We start from the raw sequence: 21,196 nt of genomic DNA, 5'->3' as shown, positions 1-21,196 counted from the left end.
GGTACCAAAGTGTATACATATTAATGCTCGTGACCGTACGGTAGAAGACATACCTCAATAGAGTACATTACTTGATTTCTGTGAATAAGGCCTTTGCCACACTAGACCGAACTTCCGCGGCGGAACGTCAATACATTGCTCTAGGAGCAATCATTAAACTAATGAATCATGTAAGTGTACGACATATGACATTATAACAGCCCGCTGCCAAGCATATATAAAGAAAATTAATAGGTGCTTACTTACTGACATAATGGTGCTAATTTCTGCAGACGCCATCTAATTTTATTTTAAGTTATACCTGACATTTTCTTATCCGTTGAAAAAGAAAGGGACGGGTAATCGACAGGCATAAAATTTATGGAATACGTCAATTTTAAGTAGAAATCTAAAACAACCATCGGCCAATAACCTGACAGAGTTAAGTAGACAGCACGTCAAACGGATTACATACCAGCGAGAAGCCTATTATATTCGCCCGGGTTATTCGTTCGTTTTAAAGTTAACTTTTTGACAATCATCCGTCCCTTTCCTTTTCGACGGATAAGAAAATGACGGATATAACTTAAAATAAAATTAGGCGGTGTCTGCAGGAATCGGGGCCATTGACTGAGTGAGTTTTATGATTATTAACAATATCTTATGTTAGTCAAATTAAAACTTTTGAATAGCACTCGCTTTAAAAATATCATTACCAAAGCACGTTTAACGAATTCCATTCCTGTCTGTGATAGGTAAATATAACCCAATGAATAAATGTGATACGATTGTGACACAATTTTAAACTTCATTGCTTCCACGTTAGTGTTCAAAAATGTTCCTAAAGACTAGAGTGGAAGCACCATTATTTAACAATAAACAAAGGAACGTTGGATTCCGAAAAATATGAATAGTTAATCTTATATTTGTTTGAATTTAATATATTAAGAAATTGCATTTACTGCACTTAATTGTTTTTTATTTATTTATTTTATCAATCACTAAGATTAATCTGATTATTTTTCTCAATATTACTTATGTTAATTGTAGTTACTTCAGGGGGTTAAAAGGGCTACAACAAAGCAATTCATTAAAAAAAAACAATAATGCTGTTTAACATTTGTTGCGCACTGGCAATCGCAATATTCGTTTTTAGATGAATCATATGATTATGATTCATAAAATATTGAAAATTGAACTGATGAATGATTCTTAAAAGGAATCATACGTTAAGCCGTTGGTCCCGGTTACTACTTACTGATGTAAGTCAGAGGCCTTTGGTGGCTCAGGGTTGATGAAGTTGGTATTCCACCTCACAACCCACACGATGAGAAGAAGAAGATAATCATATCATTAACACGATGAGCACCTCAACCAACCAACCTCATCAACCCTGGTGTCAGGGTCATTACTGAGCCGCCAAAGGCCCCTACCATACTTTCTTACATGAATTGCTTCGATGTGGCCATTTTAACCTCCCAGTTCGTTTTTATTAGAAATTTCCTATGTAGAATATCAATAATAAGTACTTAGACAATGTGACTTAGAAACGGAACGAATTGAAAATAAAGGCTATAGGCTATTAGGCTATTTTAGAGTCAAGATCATGGACAAATTATGCACGTTATACTATTTTTATATATTAAAATTCAATAAACTATGAACCAAATATGTTTATTTTATTCATAATAATTAATATATAAGACTTTTTTTATCCAAGAAATTCCTACTTTCAAAATAAAACAAAATTTCTAAAGGCCGCTCAGTTTACCAACGACTTTTACAAATTATCAAACAATGTTATTAATAATGTCACATAATTCCAATAATAATTTGTTAAAATAAATATTATATATAAGCAGGATGAGTCTGTAGACGCGATACATATCGCGTGCTTCGATAAATAGACGCAACGTACTTACCTATGTTGTCTGTGTAGAACACGCTGTGATCCGTTGGTCGAAATTAGTATTTGTCGGAGTCCGTGGTATTTATCGAAGCCCACGGTATTTCTCGAAATAGACGGTATTTGTAGAAACAGGCGATATTTATCGAAGCTCGCGGTATTTGTCGAAGCCCGCGGTATTTGTTGAAGCGCGCGGTATTTGTCTTAGTCCGCGGTACTTGTCGCGTCGCGGGCGCTGGTTCGTATCGTAATTAGGTCTGCTCCTCCGCCGCGGCCGCTGCCGCCTCCTCCTCGGCCTCTTTCGCCAGTCGTTCCTTCTCTTGCAGGTTCAACTCTATCAGGTTGTCCAGTTCCGGACTCAACAGTACTGACAGTCCGGCTGTGATAGGTACCTGGGAAAAAAATATGTTTACGGATAGTTCTCTCATAAGTAGATATTAGTACTATACAATATCGTCACTGGAAAGGAAAAACTGCATAAGCGCCCGAATATCGTAGCAGTTACACCTAATTCATTTATTAATAAAAAAAATAAAAAAGGCCTGAACGGAGGAAGTGCGATTGCGCGGTGAACGAAACAAAAGAACATCTGCGGTTACGGTAATCTATTGCACTATCCTGCATCGCAAATTAGTATTTCCGCGATGTGAAAACATCGCAAGAAGGTACGTCGAAGCATAGTGTATCGATGATTTATTTCTTCGCTGTAACGTGCATAGCAGTGATGAACATTCGCACTGAAGATCATCGCAGTTTAATTTATCGTCTTTAGGTATTACACTCGGTACTCATTGCCAAAACTGTAAAATATCTCACCTCTTGAAATATAGGTTTTGCCGCATCCCATCTCTCGATGTGGTTTTCCACAATCTTGACGCATGCAGCCGCCTTAGGTATCATCTTACCCAGCATTCTGCAAAATAAATAAAATTTCTTCTCTCGTGTGAGTTCAATAACCGACCTCATCAAGTCTGGTGGCAGGGTTAATATTGCGACGCTAAAGACATTGCTTATGTAGACTACATACTTACTTAAATAGTTGTAATCTTATAAATAGGGCTCATTGCTTTAGACAATAGAGAGATCAATCTGATCTAATCAAACTAAGTAAAGATCACTAAGTGATTTTGTGATATGTCCCCGCCGGATTTTGACCCTGGGAACTCTGGATCAGAAGCACAAATACAACACTGGACCACGGGTTAGAATTAATGAAATAAGATTACCTGAAAAGATTTATGAGACGAAAGTAAAAGCGTCGAATCGAAACGGGGAATAAGGCAAAGATCTCCACTAGACGACAAGATCGTTAGGGCGGCATCCAGCCAAAAGTTGTTTTTGTCCCACTGGTGGGTCTACCCCTTTTCCATCCTCCTCTCTCCCGATGAGTCTCTCTTCACTCTTTCTCTGGAGCTTCCAAGTCATCTCCCCAAAGCTCCTTTATCTTACCTCTACTTCTGCGTTCAAGACATTCCCAGAAGTATACTTATGCTCCTAAGACCGAGATTTCCCGACACAATGGTTTTCTTCTATCGTGTGGGTTGCGAGTTGGAAGACCAACCTCAACGGGATAACGCTAGGGAGATGACGACTTCGGTTTGGGCCATACGCAAGCTCTTTGCGTCGCTCATATACTTACTATATTGTACCTAAGGAGAAGTATATAAGGATCGTTTCTCCTTGTCCCAGTGGGAATTAAATAGTCGTGGTGGTAGTACTTATGTATGTATAAATATATTATTTTATCGTGCGGGTTATGAGGTGGATTACCAACCTCATCAACCCTGGTGTCAGGGTTATTACTGAACCGCCAAAGGCCCATGACATGGCTCATGTCACGACTACTTACATCATTGCACTACCAGAGGCCCAACATAATAGTTAAACAAATGGGGTTTGGATTGTTCTTGCGACTTTAAAGTGAAACTAACGTGAACAGCGGTATGCAGGTGTCGCTGAGGAACTGTATCTCCAACTCGGGTATGAAGCACTTATCTCTATCCATAATGACGGCTGGCAGGTCACCGCGACTCTTCTCCACGTCGCCCTGCTTGAAGAACTCAGTCAGGACCGCCGCCTGCACGCATATTGACATTATAAAGAAACTTGTATTGCTGCCTCAGAGGAGTTCATATTCCATGTCTTTTTTTAGCTAAGCTACACTAAGCATGGTCTGGAGAGGCTAATAATTGTGGGGGAGACGGAGGGAAGACTCACCAGGGGTACAAGTACGAACGAGATGGTCCGAAACGATGAGGAAGACGGCTGTATGTATAAGTATAACCTACCGCAGTTTTCTTGACACTGCCCCAATCCTTGAGCTGATCACTGAGGTCGGCGGCATTCATCAGCAGCGCTTGTAGAGCCGCGTTGTGCACTCGGTTGCCTTTCAGGAAGTCATTGGATATCAGCATGTAATCCGGCTTGTTTCTGCAAGGTAACATCATCGGTCAAAGTTAATTGTTAGATATCTAACAATTTTTAATTATGAGAAGAATTTATTTACACCATAAACAAAACTGTTAATAACTAACTGTGTGTTGTTGTTGTATGCTGTTTGTTGTGTCTGTCGTTGTGTTGTGCTGTTGTTGTTGTGTCTGTCTGTTTGTTGTTATTTGTTATTTCCTGAACTTTTTTGTTATTTTTGTTTTTTGTTATTTCTAATTTGGGGGTCATCCTTGGGTATTATGGTGTCACCACTAACTTGATAGTAAACTCGCTTAGACACACCCCAGACACTTCATACAAACTACCTCGTTTTACAAATTGACATTATCGTACACGCACATCTGTGTGTGTGACGTTTGACACCATACGATTCAAGACTAAACTATGATCGATGGGGGTGATCTAGCTCAGACGCCGTTGGGGAGCAGTGAGTTGCCGTTCTGCATGTAGTATTATTCCTCATTCTATGCTTTAAATCTAGGGCTGGACCAACGAGACATTTTGTCAGGGTCGCCAAATCTTAAGCCAGTACTGCATTTTGCTTCACTTGGACGATTACTGTTTTAATTCTGACTAAACCCAGAACCTAGACAATTCAGAAAATACTTTCCCGGCCGGGATCAGAACCCAAGGGCATCTGATCGGGTAGTTAAGGTAGAATAGAATGGCATTCGCTATTTGGCCGAACAGAAAAATATGTACAGCGTTTTCCATGTAAGTACCTATCTTTACTTAAAGACTTCTTAGAGGAGAAAATCGTGTTAAAAGGAGTCAATGTAACCAGTATAGGTACTGACTTGAAGTAGTTACTCAAATCGGAAGCGAGAACAAAGTCCCTGAGCGTGATGATGGCGCGATCGTACTCCCTCCGCGGCAGCGACTCCAGGATATCACAGCCCTCTGTGTTGAGGATGCACATCGCCTGCGCGAGGTGGTGCCTCTCCATCACGCTGCCTTCGCTTGAGTACAGCGCCGCTAGCGTCGTTTCTGTGGCAGATATTTAATAAGTCTTAATAGGTCTAATATATAGGAGGGTAGGATATTTAATAGGTCTTGTGGTACACTGGCTCGCTTCTCGATTTCGCTTCGCTTCTTCTCTCGGTGAGCGCCTGTTCGAACCCCGGTAGAAGACTTTCACGAATGAGTTATTAGCAGTTTTCACTAACACAGTTGAGTCGATCATTATACTTAGAAGTCAATACGGCTCACCACTTACTTATCGGATTGGTCTAACAGAAATCTCGGTGAGGTGTGGGTATTTAGCGATATGTGTACCTCAGACTACCCCAATTGGGAGATAGTCTTACAATTAACTTATATTTAACAATGTTAGTAGTTAGTTCAAAACTCGTTTGCATAAAGTAAAACAAAAGAACACGAGAGTCATAAACACCCCATTAACCTCCCAGTTCTGCAATGGGCATACTCTCTTTCAGCTGAACGGGTCCGTATAGTTACCTGCTTCTAGAGTATGGTCACTGCGGGTTAGTGAATAAACCTACATACATCAGTCGAGTATCTGTGGTCGAGGCAATTTAGAAAGGGTCGCGTTTCCTAACTTGACCTGACCAGGACCTCTAGATCCTTCACCGAATTCTTTCAAATGCGATGCCAATTTACTGGAAAATGTTTAGTTACAAGTGTTGTGTGTATACTTACGGCCTTGCAGATGGAAGCTGTTAGTGGTCCCGCGGTGGTCTAAATCGTGCACGAGGCCCGCCACCAAAAACATCAACCCTTGCAGTTCACTGTAACACAACTAACGTCATTAACTTGACCTACTCATCACAAGTAAGTACTCAAAAATTAAGGTGACGAAAAGCAAAGTAGGTACCTACCATTTTTTTATTATAATATGAAAAACGAATAGGGCTCGAGCTGATGCAGCCTGAATGGCCACTGCGACCTAACATGACCTATTGTGACCAAATCCGTAATTTAAAAAAAAACCTCCAGACCGATCCGTTCGATAAGATCCTGAGTCTTTTTGGGAGGAAGCTCTATGACTTTTGGGGGTCCGTTATATGGCCCCCCAGTATTCTACTTCTACTGTGTATGAAAGCCTCACAGCTGCACAGTGGGTACAACTACCTACCTAAAGTATCCATGCGGCACGAGCTTGAAGTTGACCAGAGACGCGTACGCCCACTGCGCGACGTTGAACGCGTGTGTCCAGTTATGGTACGGCACATCACGGTAACCTTTCTTCACGTGGAGTATGAACCTCGCCAGCTTCTGATGCTTTAGTTGGAACCTAATGCCATAAGACAGTTTGATTTTACAGCTTGATTTTAGATCAAATAGAATCCAGTAACCAGACGCATAAAGACGCTGAGAGTGAACCCTTAGCGCCCTCCATTTGTCCAGCCAAGTAATGAGTGCCATCCGAAGCAAATGACGGCAAAAAGGGCGCATTTACAGCGTAGCTGTTACTTTACTTGACTAACCTAACCTGCATTGGGCTGGTTTTCCCTTGTGTAGAAAAATCTCCAGTCTTTTAAGGGGAATCAAAATATCACATTCAAAATATTGAACACAACTCATTCGGAACTGGTGTCACGAGGACTTGTGACCATGTTATCAATATAATGTATAAAGACTGGAGCTTTCTTTTCGTCAAGTCTCCAAACCGAGTTCAATCATCTTGAAGAGCTTGGAATACTTCGGATTGGACTCTTTCCCAATTGTGAATTGAGAAAAGAAGCGTTACCGCGCGTGGAACAGTGAATTTCGCGAATGTAGACGCTGAGCAACGGGAAGTCTCACTTCTTATCGTATTCGAGGTCGAAGAACATCTTGTACGCGTAGCAGGGTAGCTCGCGGAAGGGGATGGCGCGCACGTTGAAGTGCAGCGACTGGATGTGTGGGTGGCCGTGGAACCCCGTGCACTCCAGCAGACGCGACACTTCGCCGTCTCCCACCTGTCCATAAACATAGATAATAATAGTATCAAAAGGTTACGTAAGTTTCCTGATTTTGAAGGTTCCCACCCCTTTAGGATTTACGTGAGTTAATGTTTGTATGTATCTATTCTATTCCACTTACCTTCATATGATACATGACGAGCTCATTAGCCAAGGCATTCCTGATGTGAGCCTCCTGGATCTTCCTGTAGACGACAGAGTGTGTGATGCAGACGCCGCAGTAGATGCTGAACGCGAGCGCCATCTCTTCGTCCATGCTGTCGAAGTAAGGGTCTCCCACTTTGTTGATCAGCTGACCGACGCCGATGATCCCAGTTTGCTCACGTATTGGGAAGCAAAGAAGAGTTCTGCAATAAACGAGGGTTGACTATCTTTTTCCTGTTTTACACTCAGGTATTTATAATAATTATTATTGGTAACACTGATTTTCTTTGGGCATGTTGTCCTCTCTGCATGAAATTCTGATTACTAAATTAAGACATCTAAAAATAACGAAAAACATTTTTTCTATTTAACTTATTTATCAATTTTAATCAAGGAAAATGTAATAATAAGTTCGTCATTTTATCACGCTTTTCTATGACGTCACATTGTGCTTTTGCATACAAATTCCATAGTAATTTTTTGTTTTGACGTTTAGTAAAAAGTAACTGATTTGACTAGTTGGAAACTAGCCTAATCTCCGCTGATCTATAACTAGGTACCTATATATTAAGACGTTTTCTGAACGCGACAATATACTGTGTACTGTATGTTACCGGTTCATTCTGAAGTCTTCTTCTATCGTGTGGGTTGTGAGGTGGAGTACCAACCTCATCAACCCTGATATCAGGGTTACTATTGAGCCGCCAAAGGTCTCTGACTTGGCTCATGTAACCAACCGAATCTGAAGTACTATAGGGAGTGACACTAACTTGCAGTCAACTCCTGGAAGAGTGTCAATGGTGGAATTGAAAGCAGGATGCGAGGTGGCCGACTTGCAGTTGATGAGGACCCCGGACTTTAAAACTTGGCCGGTGATGCCGAGGTCCATCGTGAATCTTCTCTCAGTGACTTCCTTCTCATCTTGCTGTTGTTGCGAGTAAAAACGGCCGAGTTCCGGTCGCACAACCTAAGAGTTAACAGAAAACAGTTCCTCTGTTTTAAGGTAGATAAACTCTTCAGTCACATTGCCCGTTGATTTCTGTCTCTTCTCCGTTTGGTCATGTTGGTTAATTGCGATTAGATAGGTAAGCACATAAATAAGAACTTTATAGACCTTTACAAATTATAAGTACTTAAGTATATTAGAATTCTTCTTCTTATCGTGTCGATGGCAAACTCAATAGTATCGGCCCAAAACTTGGCAACAAGTATGGTAGAATTATTTTGCGTTTAATAATGAAATAAAATTAAAAAAACAGCAAAAGAAATCCACGAACTCTTCGACTTTGAAGGAACTATTGTAAAACTGCCCATAAGTATAAAGAAAGTTATTTTGTATTAATTCTTCATACATTACTCTCTATCAGGAAAACAGAATTGCGGATACGGAAAACGTAAATGGACTTTCTTAATCTCACATTTATAATATTAAAGAAGTACCAACAAATGACGTCTATTGTAAGTAAGCACATCCGGAATTGTTAGTTCAGAAACATCAGTGGTACGAGTAGGCCAAGACGACCAGTTCACTATTTCCAAAGAGGAATAAAACCAACCCCTTGCGTGGGCGCCTGCCACGGCGCTTCGACCAACTCCATGCGATCCACGTCCACCATTTTCACGGAGCAGTACTCCGCTTTAGTCAGCAACTTCGCCTGCTCCATCGCGATTTGGAGCAGCGTGTCCAAAGACGCCACCTGGGAATACGACAGATGTTTTGGCGAATTAACTGAAGTGTTTGGTGTCGCGAGCTGATTGGCTGCCTCTACAATAAGTCACGTCAAAAAAAATGCCAGCGTTTATTAAAAATGTGACTTTGTTCCTGTTATAAACGTTCTTGAACTCCGTGATTTCTGTGAGCATCAACCTAAGGCGTCGTTAGTAATTCTGCACCAAACAATATCTCTAAACTAAACATTTTGTACTTACCTACTGTTGAGTAAGTAAGTAGTTACAAAGGATATCAAATAGGAACTTACTTGTGTGAACAATCGCCTAGCCATACGTAAAAGCTGCTGACACTTTTGTTTCAGAGTGCATTCGTATTCATAAGCAATGGTCTTCTTCAAAGTAGGCCAAGTGAACCTAACACAAAGAAAAAGGGTTCATAAAGTTCATAGCAGATATGACGTGATCGTAAGTCGGCATCAGTTCTGCTTCTTCTTTTGTCATGTGGATTGTGACGAGGTTTACCAACCTCATGAACCTCGAGTCAGGGTTATTAAAATAAATTACTGAGCCACGATTGATGAATGTGGAGGAAGCAAGAGAAGTGTGTCAGGATAGAAGCAAATGAAATTCCTTAGTCTCTGCTTACCCCCGTGGGAAACAGGCGTGTGTTTATATATGTATATGTATGTATACAATAATAAGGTTGCAGTACAGACAACAATGTCCCCATCTAGAATCGAACCCGGACATCTAGATCGTAAGTCTAACGTTCCGCGCTTCGGAAATTTCGGAATGTCAGCTGACTAACTAAACACCTCCACCATTCCGCACTCGAACAGCGTGGTATGCATAGTCATACCCTCTTTTGAGGGGTTAAAAAGACCACATCAAAGCAATGCAACAAAAAAAAATTAAAAAAGCAATATTGCAATTTGACATTTGCATATATAAAAGTAAGTGCGTATTAATGCAAACAAATGTCAAATTTAAGATATTGCTTTTTTAGATAATTTGTTTCGATGTGGCTCTTTTTAACCCCCCTGTTGTAACGCCTGTGCCCAGCGGTGGGACGTATGTAGGCTGTTTTTATGGTGCAGTCTGAACGTACAGGAAACATTCATAGATGATGCAAGCGACTTCTTCTTCAAGAATCTTCGGAGAGAGGACGCAGACGATCAGAGAGAACGGCTTGTCCACAATCGGCAGCATCACAAACCGCTTCTTACAAGGCTTCTTTTCTTCTTTTGATACAAACTGCAAATATATATTTTTTAATTTATTAAAAAAGGACGGACAGACAGTCAGACATGACAAATTCATAGGAGTTCCGTTTTTTGCCATTTGGCTACGGAATGCGAAACGCAATTTCAAAGGCCGTCGAACTAGCTAGACCCCGAAATCGTTGCAGAGACCAGCTGGTTACCTTCCGGGAGTACAGCTGGATATTGCTTAGGATTAGAGAGACAGCAGAAGACAAAAGTAGGAAGGGTCCGTCGTACCTAACTACACATAACTGGCTACATGTATTTTTAAATCGTTGACACGCGAGGTCTTGAATAAACACAACTCTTCAATGAAGCTTGACTTGTTTTATTTAAAAGAAAATACATAGTAAGTACGGGTTGATGATTGATACGTATCTTGAAGCACGGTAAACGGAGAAACACGAATAGGTATGCACTTGTATAGCTACCCAACTGAACTCGGATGGCGATATTTAGGCATATCAACAAATGATCCAAACCCATCTTACTTAATTTTAAAAAAAAGTTGCATACCCGAGTAATAAATAAATGTGACCTAACCTGTATTGGGCTGATATTCCCTTCGCGGTTTGGAAGGTCAGACAAGCAGTCGCTTCTGTAAAAACCGTACTTGCCACATCTAAAGGTTAAGTAAGCTGACCCTGTGAAAACGGGATAAAGCTAGGGAGATGATGTTGAGTATGTGGCTTAGTACCTACACTATTCAAAGGACAGAAAGATTATTTATACCATAATTAAAAGTTAATAAAAACTTACGGGGGTAACTATATCCTGAAAATCCTCACCGAAGTTGCTGAGCAGGTCTGTAATTTCCATTTGCGATTTCACCGATTCTATAAGTTTTGGCGTCATCTGCGAACGAACGATTTGCAGAGTTAGTAAGTACTTACGTAAAGCTTCGCTTCGGAGCCATTTCAAAGATGTATTTAACAGCTTGAAAGTGATACGCGAAAAGTGATGGTTTTACAATGAGTTGATATAAATATAGGGTGTTAGTGGCACCGTACCGAAATCTGAATGTTTTTTGTTTGTGTTTTTTTTTTATTTTAAATTCTACTTCTACTTGATATTAACTCAGAATCTTCCGGTCAATTAGTTAATAATAATAAAATCGTTTATTTCGGACAAAGTCCATAGAATGTTAGTATACAAACGACTTATAAACTAGTGTTAGTAGGACATTATTCGGGCGATCATAAATACAAATTATAGGGTGTGAAGCTCCATCCACTTTTTTAGAAAGGGGGAGTCCCACCTATCACATAACGTCTTCAGGATACCGTTGGGGCTGGCTCGAGTCCGCGTGAGAAGCGACGCATAACGTTTCCGCATGATCGCCGCAAAACCATCTGTGTGGGCCTCAGCGAACATACCAGAGGCGCTACAATATCGCGGCAACCTCAACAATATCCTGAAAGCGTCAATGCCATCTGCGGCAAATCTACAACAATTCACGTCAGAATCATCTCCCTCAGTATTTGTTACATGTCACTTACACCATGTATAAGTATCTACAGGTATAAATGGGTGTTAGTGACACCGCAACGAAAACTGGGGGATGATTCAGACCTTGATCCTGAGTTGATACCACGTGGAGTTTCGTATTCGTGTTTCCATATTTTTGCGACGGAAAATTCCACTGGATATCAACCATTTATATATCAACTCAAAATGACGATCTGAATCAGTTTTCGTTACGGTGTCACTAACACCCTGTAGGTATAAAGCCTTGAGGCGTTTCATGAACAATTTTATTCGTATAGGTATTTCATAAGTATCTACCTATATGTAGATAAGAGATTAACATGTTGCGTTTCTCTATGGACCGATTGTGGAATGGAATAGCTTGGTAGAGCAGTAAAATAACAATGTTTCTATTTCTACACTCGCTATGTATAACTCGCGCGCATAGAGGTGTGGTGACACCTAAATAAAAACCTAAATGCCGACCGAATTAAGATGTTGCGTAGGTAACTGGGTGCAGTTACCTACGCAACATCTTAATTCGGTCGGCATTTTGATTCGGCTGGTTTATACACGCCAGTGATTGTAGAAAAAGGAACATGTTCCACTCGGTGAGAACCCATGCTTGAATAAGGAGAGACCTGTGTTCAATACGGCCTTGTGTTATCATGCTGTTCATTACGTTGGTAGTGTAATATAAAGACATACGCAAATCTTGTTCTTCCGTGCCAGAACATTGGGGCCGACAGTTTCTATGGAGGCTTCCATCCGTTCCCCAAACACCACGATCTGGAGGGCAAGCTCCGCTTCGCATTCTTCTTTCAGCTAAACATCAATCAATATCGTGTAAACCTCGACGTAAAAGTCAATCGAAACAACATCTGCAGTGTAAGTAATCATGAGGAAATTTCCAGGCGACGTTCCTTAAAACAATATAGATGGCGCTGTACAGTTTTTCGTTCGTTTAACCTTCTAATTTCATGCATCTTTTATCTTTGTTTTTGGGTATAAGCGATGACCCTTTCTATTACACCCAGGCACAATTACAGCTTCCACCCATTCTGATCGAAATGAAGAGACATTCCATGCCACAACATAAGCTCACGACTATATTACCAATTGGGGTAGAGGTATCCACCAAGTCCTTGTGATAAGCCATATTTCCGTTTCGCTAGCCAACCAGACTATAAGGTTTCTTTTTATTAAATTCCCCATGGTTCCTTTGCAATGAGAATTTGCACATTGTGACCTAGGTCTGCTTACCATTGCCCAATGGTTCAATTTAGCTACAAAACGTTTTTTTTTTTTTTCGATTTTGCTCCGCGACTTCCGAATACATCTCTACGACGGTACTGAAAAGTATAGGCGCTCGAAATACATCAAGACATACGATCCTGACGACTCAATTACTCTGGCCATACAAGCGGCAATCAGCTCGCAGCAACAAACACTTCAGGACTCCTGTACTGACCACGCCGGCGTGGTCGACGTTATCCCTCATTCAGCGCTTATCGCTATCGACCCACTAGTGTCGATTAATTATTTCAAATATAAACCTCTCAGACGACGCCCTGAGGCTAAGTTCGCCAGGCACCCTCAGGCCCGTTGTCTTAAATTTTTGTACCGAGTGAGCCTTCAGCGCCTTCCCCCTTTAGCCCGGCCAAGTAGTTGATGCCATACCAAAAAAAAGTATATTAAAGTACCTATTCTAAATAAGCAGCATGACTTTGCAATAACTTTTGATACAAAATGATCGGAGACAAAACTAATAAGGTATACTAATACGGTACGGTACGGTATAGCGAATACGGTATACGGTACGGTACGGTATACGGTAAGGAAGGTACGTGACTTACGTATGCGTTTACTTTAACTTGTAAGTGGGCACATGTATCGTCACACAGATTGACGACCAAGTCTAAAATTTTCCCTGGATCACTGTGTTGTATAGTTTTCCTTTTATGTTTCTTATTTTGTAAAGCAGCCATTTAATGTTGTTTTAAGTATTTATAAGGCAAATATTATTGTCAATATTGAACCAAATAAAAAAGATGATGATGTCAACAGCAATTCAACAGTATCCATTATCCAACAAAGAGAATGTAATCACTACGTTTATAACTTTGTCATTCGACTGTCAGTAAAGTGGTTGGTTTGGGAATTTAAATAATATTCAAAATACTTTCCATTAGTTTAAGACGAAGCTTCAGTGAAAATACGATACCTATCTAACACTGCATCACGCGCGGACCATTTCCGTCAAAGAACTCCTTCCCTATCGTACAGTCGGGTAAACATAAAAGTTGGAGTGAATATCCGAACGCAATGTGATTATCTGTGGAACATTAAAAAAAATAAAACCAAAAACAGCTGATGATTGATGAGAAAGTAAATTGTGTGTTGTTTTGTATTATTAATATTGAAAGTTAGCTTTTGTCAGCTAAAATAATGGCAGAATTACAAACCCTCATTGAAATGGGTTTCTCCAAAGAGCGAGCGTGAGTAAATGTAGTGAAATTTTGCATTGTTGGGTTTGTTATAGGTTAGGTGTAAGAAAATATTTTTTTGGGATTTTAGGGAGAAAGCAATGGCAGTGACTAACTATAAGGGCGTGGAGCCGGCGATGGAGTGGTTGCTGGCGCACGCGGACGACCCGGCGATCGACTCTGGGCACACGCTGGCGTCAAGCTCCAGCGGCAGCAACGTTGATGGGTCGGCGTCGGCTACCTCGTCTGCCAGCGAGCCCGCGACCAGCGAGGCCGAGGCCAAGTCCTTCAAGTGCGACGAGTGCGGCAAGCTGCTCAAAGACCAGGACGAGATGGAGTACCACGCCGCCAAGACGAACCACAGCAGCTTCTCAGAGTCCACTGAGGAGAAGAAACCGCTCACTGAGGAGGAGAAGAAGGCTCAACTCGCGCTGCTCGAGGAGCGAATGAAACAAAAACGGAAAGAGAGAGAGGAGAGGGAAAAGGTTTGTGAATAACTATGGTACTATTACCCTGTCCCAGATATTAATGAATGTAATTAATTCTAATTATGCAGGCATGCTATATAGCCTGTAACAGTTAAATACGGGCAAGACTATTCAATCTAATTTTCACTTTTTCCTTGTCCTTTTGGTTAGATTATAAATTGAGTAAAATAGTTTATTAATCTCAACATAATGGGGCATACTTATATTTTTTTATTCTTCTGGCATAGAGCCTTTGATTTTTTCCATATCTAAAGCAGAAATACGCAATATAAACAAAATCTGTCAGCTCTAATGATACATGCTGTAGTGCTTCTTTCTTTTTAGGCTATACAGCAAGAGAAAATCATAAAATCTATCTTATCGGGGGGCTAAAATGAATCTAAAGCTATTTGACATTTTTTGACATCATGCGTTTATATTTAGGTATATTCTCAAATGTCAAACAGCAATATTGCTTTTTAAATGAATTGCTTAGATGTCCTTTTTAACCCATCTGTTCTATAGAGAAAACTGTAGTAGGTAAACTATACTAAACATAAAGAACATTCCAGGCAGAAGCTCTGGAAAGGGAGAGGATCCGCATCAAGTCGGGCAAGGACATGCAGGACGCCAAGACACGGATGCAGGAGCAGGAGATGCAGAAGTTGGTGGAGCAGCGCCGCCGGGACAAGCTGGAAGACCAGCGGGCCAGGGAACGTGTCCGTGCACAGATTGAAGCTGACAAACAGGCTAGAAAGTGAGGCATTTGCAAACTCTACATACATTATGGTCTATATACTCCCTCCAGTTAAACAAGAAGTTGTGCCCCAGCAGTAGGATGTATGTTACCTTAGATGTTGGTTATCTTACCATACGATCCTGACAACCTGATTACTTTAGCCATAGAGGCGGCCAATCAACTCGCGACACCAAAAACTTCAGAATCCCGATACCGACCCCGCCTGCGTGGTCGAAGATTCCCCTCATTCAGCGCTTATCGCTATCGACCCACTGGGGTCGATTAATTCTTTCAAATATTCTTCCTAAGACAGAACCCTGAGCCGAGGTTCACGCCCAACTGGGACTTCAGGCCTGTTGTTTTATATATTGAGAGTTTCGACCAATTTATAGCATTCGCTGCGTCTACTGGTCGAATCCCTCGATATAATCGCGCCGCGCGGGTCGCGTTTGCTGTTAGTTGTATTTGTCTGTTATACGAATGTTGTAACGCCCACCAGGCTAGCAGCGCAAGGCAAGACGGCGGAGGTGGCCGCGCCGGTGCCCCCGGTGGCGGCCGCGGCGCCCGCGTGCAAGGTGTCCTACGAGCAGGCGCGCATACAGCTGCGGCTGCCCGACGGACAACAGCTCGCTCACACCTTCGGGGCCAAGGAGCAACTCGCCGCCGTCAGGTGAATACTGTAACTCTGACAAACAGGTTGTCACTGCGCTCCTGTGATTTACTGGCTTGATTCTCAAAAAAAAAAGGGATCGCCGGATCGAACCCTGCCACCTGACTTGCACCAATGAGTTATTAATGTATTATAGACTATTATAGACGGCGATACGACTCACCAGCTATCACGTTGGTCGAACGGAACGCTCAATGAGGTGTGGGTAGTCAGTTCATCTTGCGATGGATATACCCCAATTAGGATATTATAGTCATGAGCTTATGTTGACAAAAAGGAAAGACCGAAAAATTCCCGTAAGAGCAGAAAGCATATCGGGATTCTTCCGTATCTGTTTACAGCGTAGGACGGAATTCAAACCCATAGTAGACTTTGACAAATCTAGACAAGCGTGCGACATTTTTCCATCCGGTTTAAAAAAAACGGAATCTTTTGTGGTAAGTGGTATAAAAACATAAACACCACTTTTTCCATACTGGTCTACTTCGTCGACGGCATTTAAGGTGGTATTAATAAACCAATCTCAGCTGAGACTGCCCTCAAGACCCTGTTTTTATAGAACTGTCACACTGACATGATCTTGAGGACAGTCTCTAAGCTGAGATTACTTTATTAATACCACATACTTGATGCTAGTTTTTGGAAATCATTGACTGTCTATTAGGGTAACTGGCTGGCTGGAAAACTTGTCACCATCTTAGAACGAATACCAGCAGTGACGGTGTGTTGACCACTCGTAGCTCTGCCCACCTTGTTAGGAATGCGGAGCATCTCCGTTTTCTCTATTACTGTCGATTAAATCACTAAGTGATACTTATTTTATTCATTTATTTTTCAGACTGTACCTACAACTGCACTCGCAGGAGTTTGCCCAACAAGATAATTTCAAAATGATGACAACTTTTCCAAAGAAAATATTCACAAGTGAAGACTATGAGAAACCTTTGGAATTATTGGGTAAGTATGAGTATTAGTCTCGTTTCATTGGACAATATTGTGGAACAAACTTTCACACACCAAGCCTATTTATTTTTTTAATAAATGAAAAAGACGTAAATACTTTGCCCTTTACCAACTTATTTATTAATCAAGGCAATATAGATTCAGAAAGTAAAAAAAACGACTACTCACAGTTAGAGAATGTGCAAGATAGCACAATTTTTTATAGAATTTTTTATTCCTTTATTGTCTTTGTATTTGATAATGACTTTTGGCTTTTTGTTCTTCTTGTAAAAATATAATAATATGATATTACTGTTTGCACGAGAACCGTTTTTATTATTGGTAGGTCGCCATATCATTACAAATCAATTATTTTTGAATAACCCTATAAAGTAAATATTTAAAATCGTATCGAGCGTCGACGTCATCCCCTCTGGGTCTTACTTCAGTCTTAATTGAGTGTAAGCCACTCTAAGGAGTAAGGGGAAGAGCCCGCGGACTGTCTCTCTCCCACTTACGTGTCAGGCACACGTTACGTCAGCACATGGTAAAAAAATATTTTTGTATGAAGCATCTGGGTTGTGCTAGAGCTTTCTTTTTACAATAATAACTTGTTTCTATATTCATTGGTGCCGATTCCTGTAGACACCATCTAATTTCATTTTACGTTATACCTGCCATTTTCTTATCCGCCGAAAAGGAAAGGGACGAACAATCGACAGGCATAAAATTTATGGAACACACGTTAATTATAGACAGGAATTTTAAAAACCCAAATTTATATATATTGGCCAAAAACCCGACAGAATTAAGTTGACAGCACACGTCAAACGGGTTGCATACCAGCGAGATGCTTATTTTATGTGCCCGGGTTATTCATTCATTTTAAAATTAACAGTTGTCAATCATGCGTCCCTTTCCTTTTCGGCGGATAAGAAAATACCAGATATAACCTAAAATAAAATAAGGTGTCTGCAGGAATCGGGGCCAGATTCTAGCCAATAAGTTACTAAATGAAAATGCTTCTTATTTTCAGGTCTGGTACCATCAGCAGTGATCATAGTATCGAAGGGTGGTCAATAAATTACAATGTGAAACAAAATGCGACACAACGTATGGAGTACGGACTGAGCGATTGGGATGGGGCTCAAACTCAACTGAGCACATGGTTACAATATTGTCTGGCAAACGAAAATTGACGGTAAGGTGAAATGAACGAAAAGCAATAGTAAATTCGAGCCTTATTTCTTTTTTAATGGACTTGCTTTAATGCTTTAATAAATCAGAGGTGAGACGAATACAATTTAATTAGGCTACAATCTAATATTTCTTTCAAATGGATCTTTAATTTTTATTAAAAGTACAAATATTAATTTAGTTCTTATCCCGAAATTAATAACAAAATATATAATGATTATTGTTGTTTAAGTGAAGTCGCGAAAGTGCACGCTTCGCGAATTTAATATCTTGTATCTATAAGTATTTTAAAACAAAACACGTTAATACCCAATTGCGTCATACAATGTTTCCCGTGTGTAAATGTATAAGTACATAAACTTATGTGTAAACAAGCAAATCCGGGTCGTTTCAGAATGTTGAAACCTACTTGCTTTACTTTTAATACCTACTGGTAACTGTAATGTTTACTTACTAAAGTAGCGGCGCTCTATGATGGCCGTTTTGACGTTTGTCCCGCGCATCAAGTTTCGTATTAATTTATAAGTACATTAAAGTAGAAAATAGCTGTACTTTATTGCGTTTTAACCGTATTGACGGTGCGAATTGCTGTACTATATTATGTCCAAACGCCATCATAGCGTGCCGCTGGTTTAGTACAGTGCGTAATTTACCTGTCAATTTTCGTTTGCAAGTCTACCTGTGTTTGTAAACTTATGTTTTGAGGTAAATAAAACGGTTCCATTTTCTATTTATTCCACGTTTATCTCATTTATTACCTAATATAAAACCTTTTAAGATTTTACTGTCACATCTATTTGGCAAGTTACCAGGGAATTCTCATACATTTGGGTGCATTTGGTCTATAGTACAAAGCCATATTTTACGTGCTTAGGTTTATTATGAAATAAACAACATTTATAGAAACATTTAGAAAATATAAAGTTAGTAGGATTGTCAATGTTAGTCTTAGGTACTGGTCTGGGTTACATAGCCAAAAGGATTACAAAAATAAAAAGTACAAAATATAACACAGACATTGAGAGAAAATATAAGTGTAATACCGTAGTAGATACAAATACTCCATGGTAATACTCAAAAAGGACTTGTACTTGAGGCATTCAGGAAATTTCTCTATTCTACGATTACATATTATTATTTTATTTATTTAACGTTTCCGAAGTAATTATATTCTATAGAAGACTAGTTTTATATAAGTAACAAGATTTCGGTACACAGACTTAGCGAATCAATGTTTTAATACTACAGTCGTATCATTTATCTCAGAGATCAACAGAATGTTTTCAGATTTCATTCCTAGATATTATTAAAAAAATATTATTTGGTTTTACAACTGACTGGGTTTAAAATGCAATTTGACTTCTATAATCATGCAATTTTTCACAACAATCTTAAATTGGGTAATTTCCTAAGTCAAAGATAAATAAATTATAATATCAATTTCAATTTATTCTGATAACTAAATAAAGACAGATCTAAAGTTGTCAAAATACGTTTTCTTTTTTCTATTTAACTTATTTAAGAATTTTAATAAAGATTTCATCACGTTTTTCTAAGACGTCTCAGTTTTTTTTTTTCATACAAATTCCATAGTAATTTCGTGTTTTGACGTTTAATAAAAAGTAACTGATTTGACTAGTTGGAAACTACCCTATTGATTTTTTAAATTATATTTAAAAGTAATAATTCGCTATTTTTATAATTTCTTCTATAAATTCCTCGAAAATTTACTGGTTAAATCTGTACCGTCGGTGAAAAGTAATACAACTCGAGTTGTATCACTTTTGAGTTATTAGCACACACTTCATGTTCAAAAAATTCTCTTTCTTTCTGTCTAATTCTCGTAACTGTAGCTATTATAAATACGGAGATAATTTTTGTGTTCAGTGATATAAGTACTGTTTGTGAAGGATTCATGCTGATATAACACGTGTAACATAATTCATCTTAACTTGCATCAAAGTGAAATGAAGATTTTCATTAAATATTTTGGTGTAAGTAAATGCAACTCAACATATATTAAAATACACGCAATCCTTGAATTCTCACGGTCCGTGTTTAAAGATATAATTTTAGTTGTAACATCAAACACCAAATTAATTTTTTTGTGAAAAGTAATATAAATTAATATATATCAAAATATTTCAGAAAATACGATCTTGGATATCAATAACGTGTCGTGTATAACGATACATACAAGTTCGATTCCATGCGCCTCCAGTGTGTATCCTAAGGTGACCTCCGCATAAACCTGTCTATGGGAAGACATTTTGTCTAGAGCCACAGCAAACCATATCTGATCCGCATTGCGAATGGGTATAGGTTAAGTTAGTACTTCAGACCAAACCGTGTTTTTTCTCTTTCTGCTGTAGCCACCTTGTAGTACTTAATTACAGTACCTCAATAAGTTGTGGGTTCTGATCATGGCGTCGTTATCACCATGGCAGAGTTAGTCAAAAGGTATTTGAGATTTGTCATAACTGTCGTTTGTCTCCTTCCCTTAGCTCGAAGCATAGCTGTTTTACATAGTTTTCTTGATTACATGCAGGTTAAGCGGTGGCAGATTGAACGCTGCCTTCATTGCTAAGGAGGTTGTAGACGTGAAATAATGGCTCAAAATATTATCGAGCTCCAATTAATATGCAAGCCATTCAATACACGCTGGTTAGATCTTTTATGCAAGCGCCGGTAGTGGTATTTTTGAACCTACACAGACGTAGATGATCGTACGTACTTTTGGGTTTAAGGTCCTACTGGGATCCAGCTCCGCATCGGCAGCATCGGGATCTGCCACATCTTCTCAAGAGAAGATTACCAGTTTCTCAAATACGTTGAATGGTGTAAATTTGTCGAGTTTCCTCATTTTTATAAAGGGAATAACTACTCTGAACTCT

The 21,196-nt window shown here is 39.7% G+C and overlaps 3 protein-coding genes across 4 annotated transcripts in view; 2 read left to right on the top strand and 1 right to left on the bottom strand.

The window, feature by feature from the left end:
* The window catches only part of LOC126368402 (glucose 1,6-bisphosphate synthase), a 116,083-nt gene that overhangs the window by 27,130 nt on the left and 67,757 nt on the right, over nucleotides 1-21,196 (top strand). The window lies entirely within an intron of this gene.
* Nucleotides 1,704-13,848, bottom strand: LOC126368384 (cGMP-dependent 3',5'-cyclic phosphodiesterase-like). 2 transcript variants are annotated; one of them, XM_050012342.1, is made up of 15 exons: nucleotides 13,658-13,848; nucleotides 11,094-11,189; nucleotides 10,181-10,326; nucleotides 9,381-9,486; nucleotides 8,958-9,098; nucleotides 8,172-8,368; nucleotides 7,379-7,604; nucleotides 7,100-7,254; nucleotides 6,429-6,587; nucleotides 5,993-6,081; nucleotides 5,131-5,320; nucleotides 4,174-4,315; nucleotides 3,817-3,962; nucleotides 2,702-2,798; nucleotides 1,704-2,277 (listed from the first exon to the last, which is right to left on the bottom strand). In XM_050012342.1, exons 1-15 carry the CDS (start codon nucleotides 13,787-13,789, stop codon nucleotides 2,137-2,139), a joined length of 2,163 nt encoding a protein of 720 aa, XP_049868299.1. In that variant the 5' UTR covers nucleotides 13,790-13,848; the 3' UTR covers nucleotides 1,704-2,136. The 2 variants fall into 2 exon arrangements, with proteins under 2 accessions (XP_049868299.1, XP_049868300.1); XM_050012343.1 differs by lacking the exon at nucleotides 13,658-13,848 and having other exon boundaries at nucleotides 11,123-11,177.
* Nucleotides 14,143-20,042, top strand: LOC126368464 (UBX domain-containing protein 1-B). Its single transcript, XM_050012477.1, has 6 exons — nucleotides 14,143-14,299; nucleotides 14,379-14,772; nucleotides 15,327-15,511; nucleotides 15,993-16,163; nucleotides 17,002-17,120; nucleotides 18,142-20,042. Exons 1-6 carry the CDS (start codon nucleotides 14,250-14,252, stop codon nucleotides 18,186-18,188), a joined length of 966 nt encoding a protein of 321 aa, XP_049868434.1. The 5' UTR covers nucleotides 14,143-14,249; the 3' UTR covers nucleotides 18,189-20,042.

This window comes from Pectinophora gossypiella, chromosome 7 (assembly GCF_024362695.1).
Source record: "Pectinophora gossypiella chromosome 7, ilPecGoss1.1, whole genome shotgun sequence".
Classification (NCBI taxonomy): Eukaryota; Metazoa; Arthropoda; class Insecta; order Lepidoptera; family Gelechiidae; genus Pectinophora; species Pectinophora gossypiella.
This window is presented reverse-complemented; position numbering and strand designations above follow the sequence as displayed.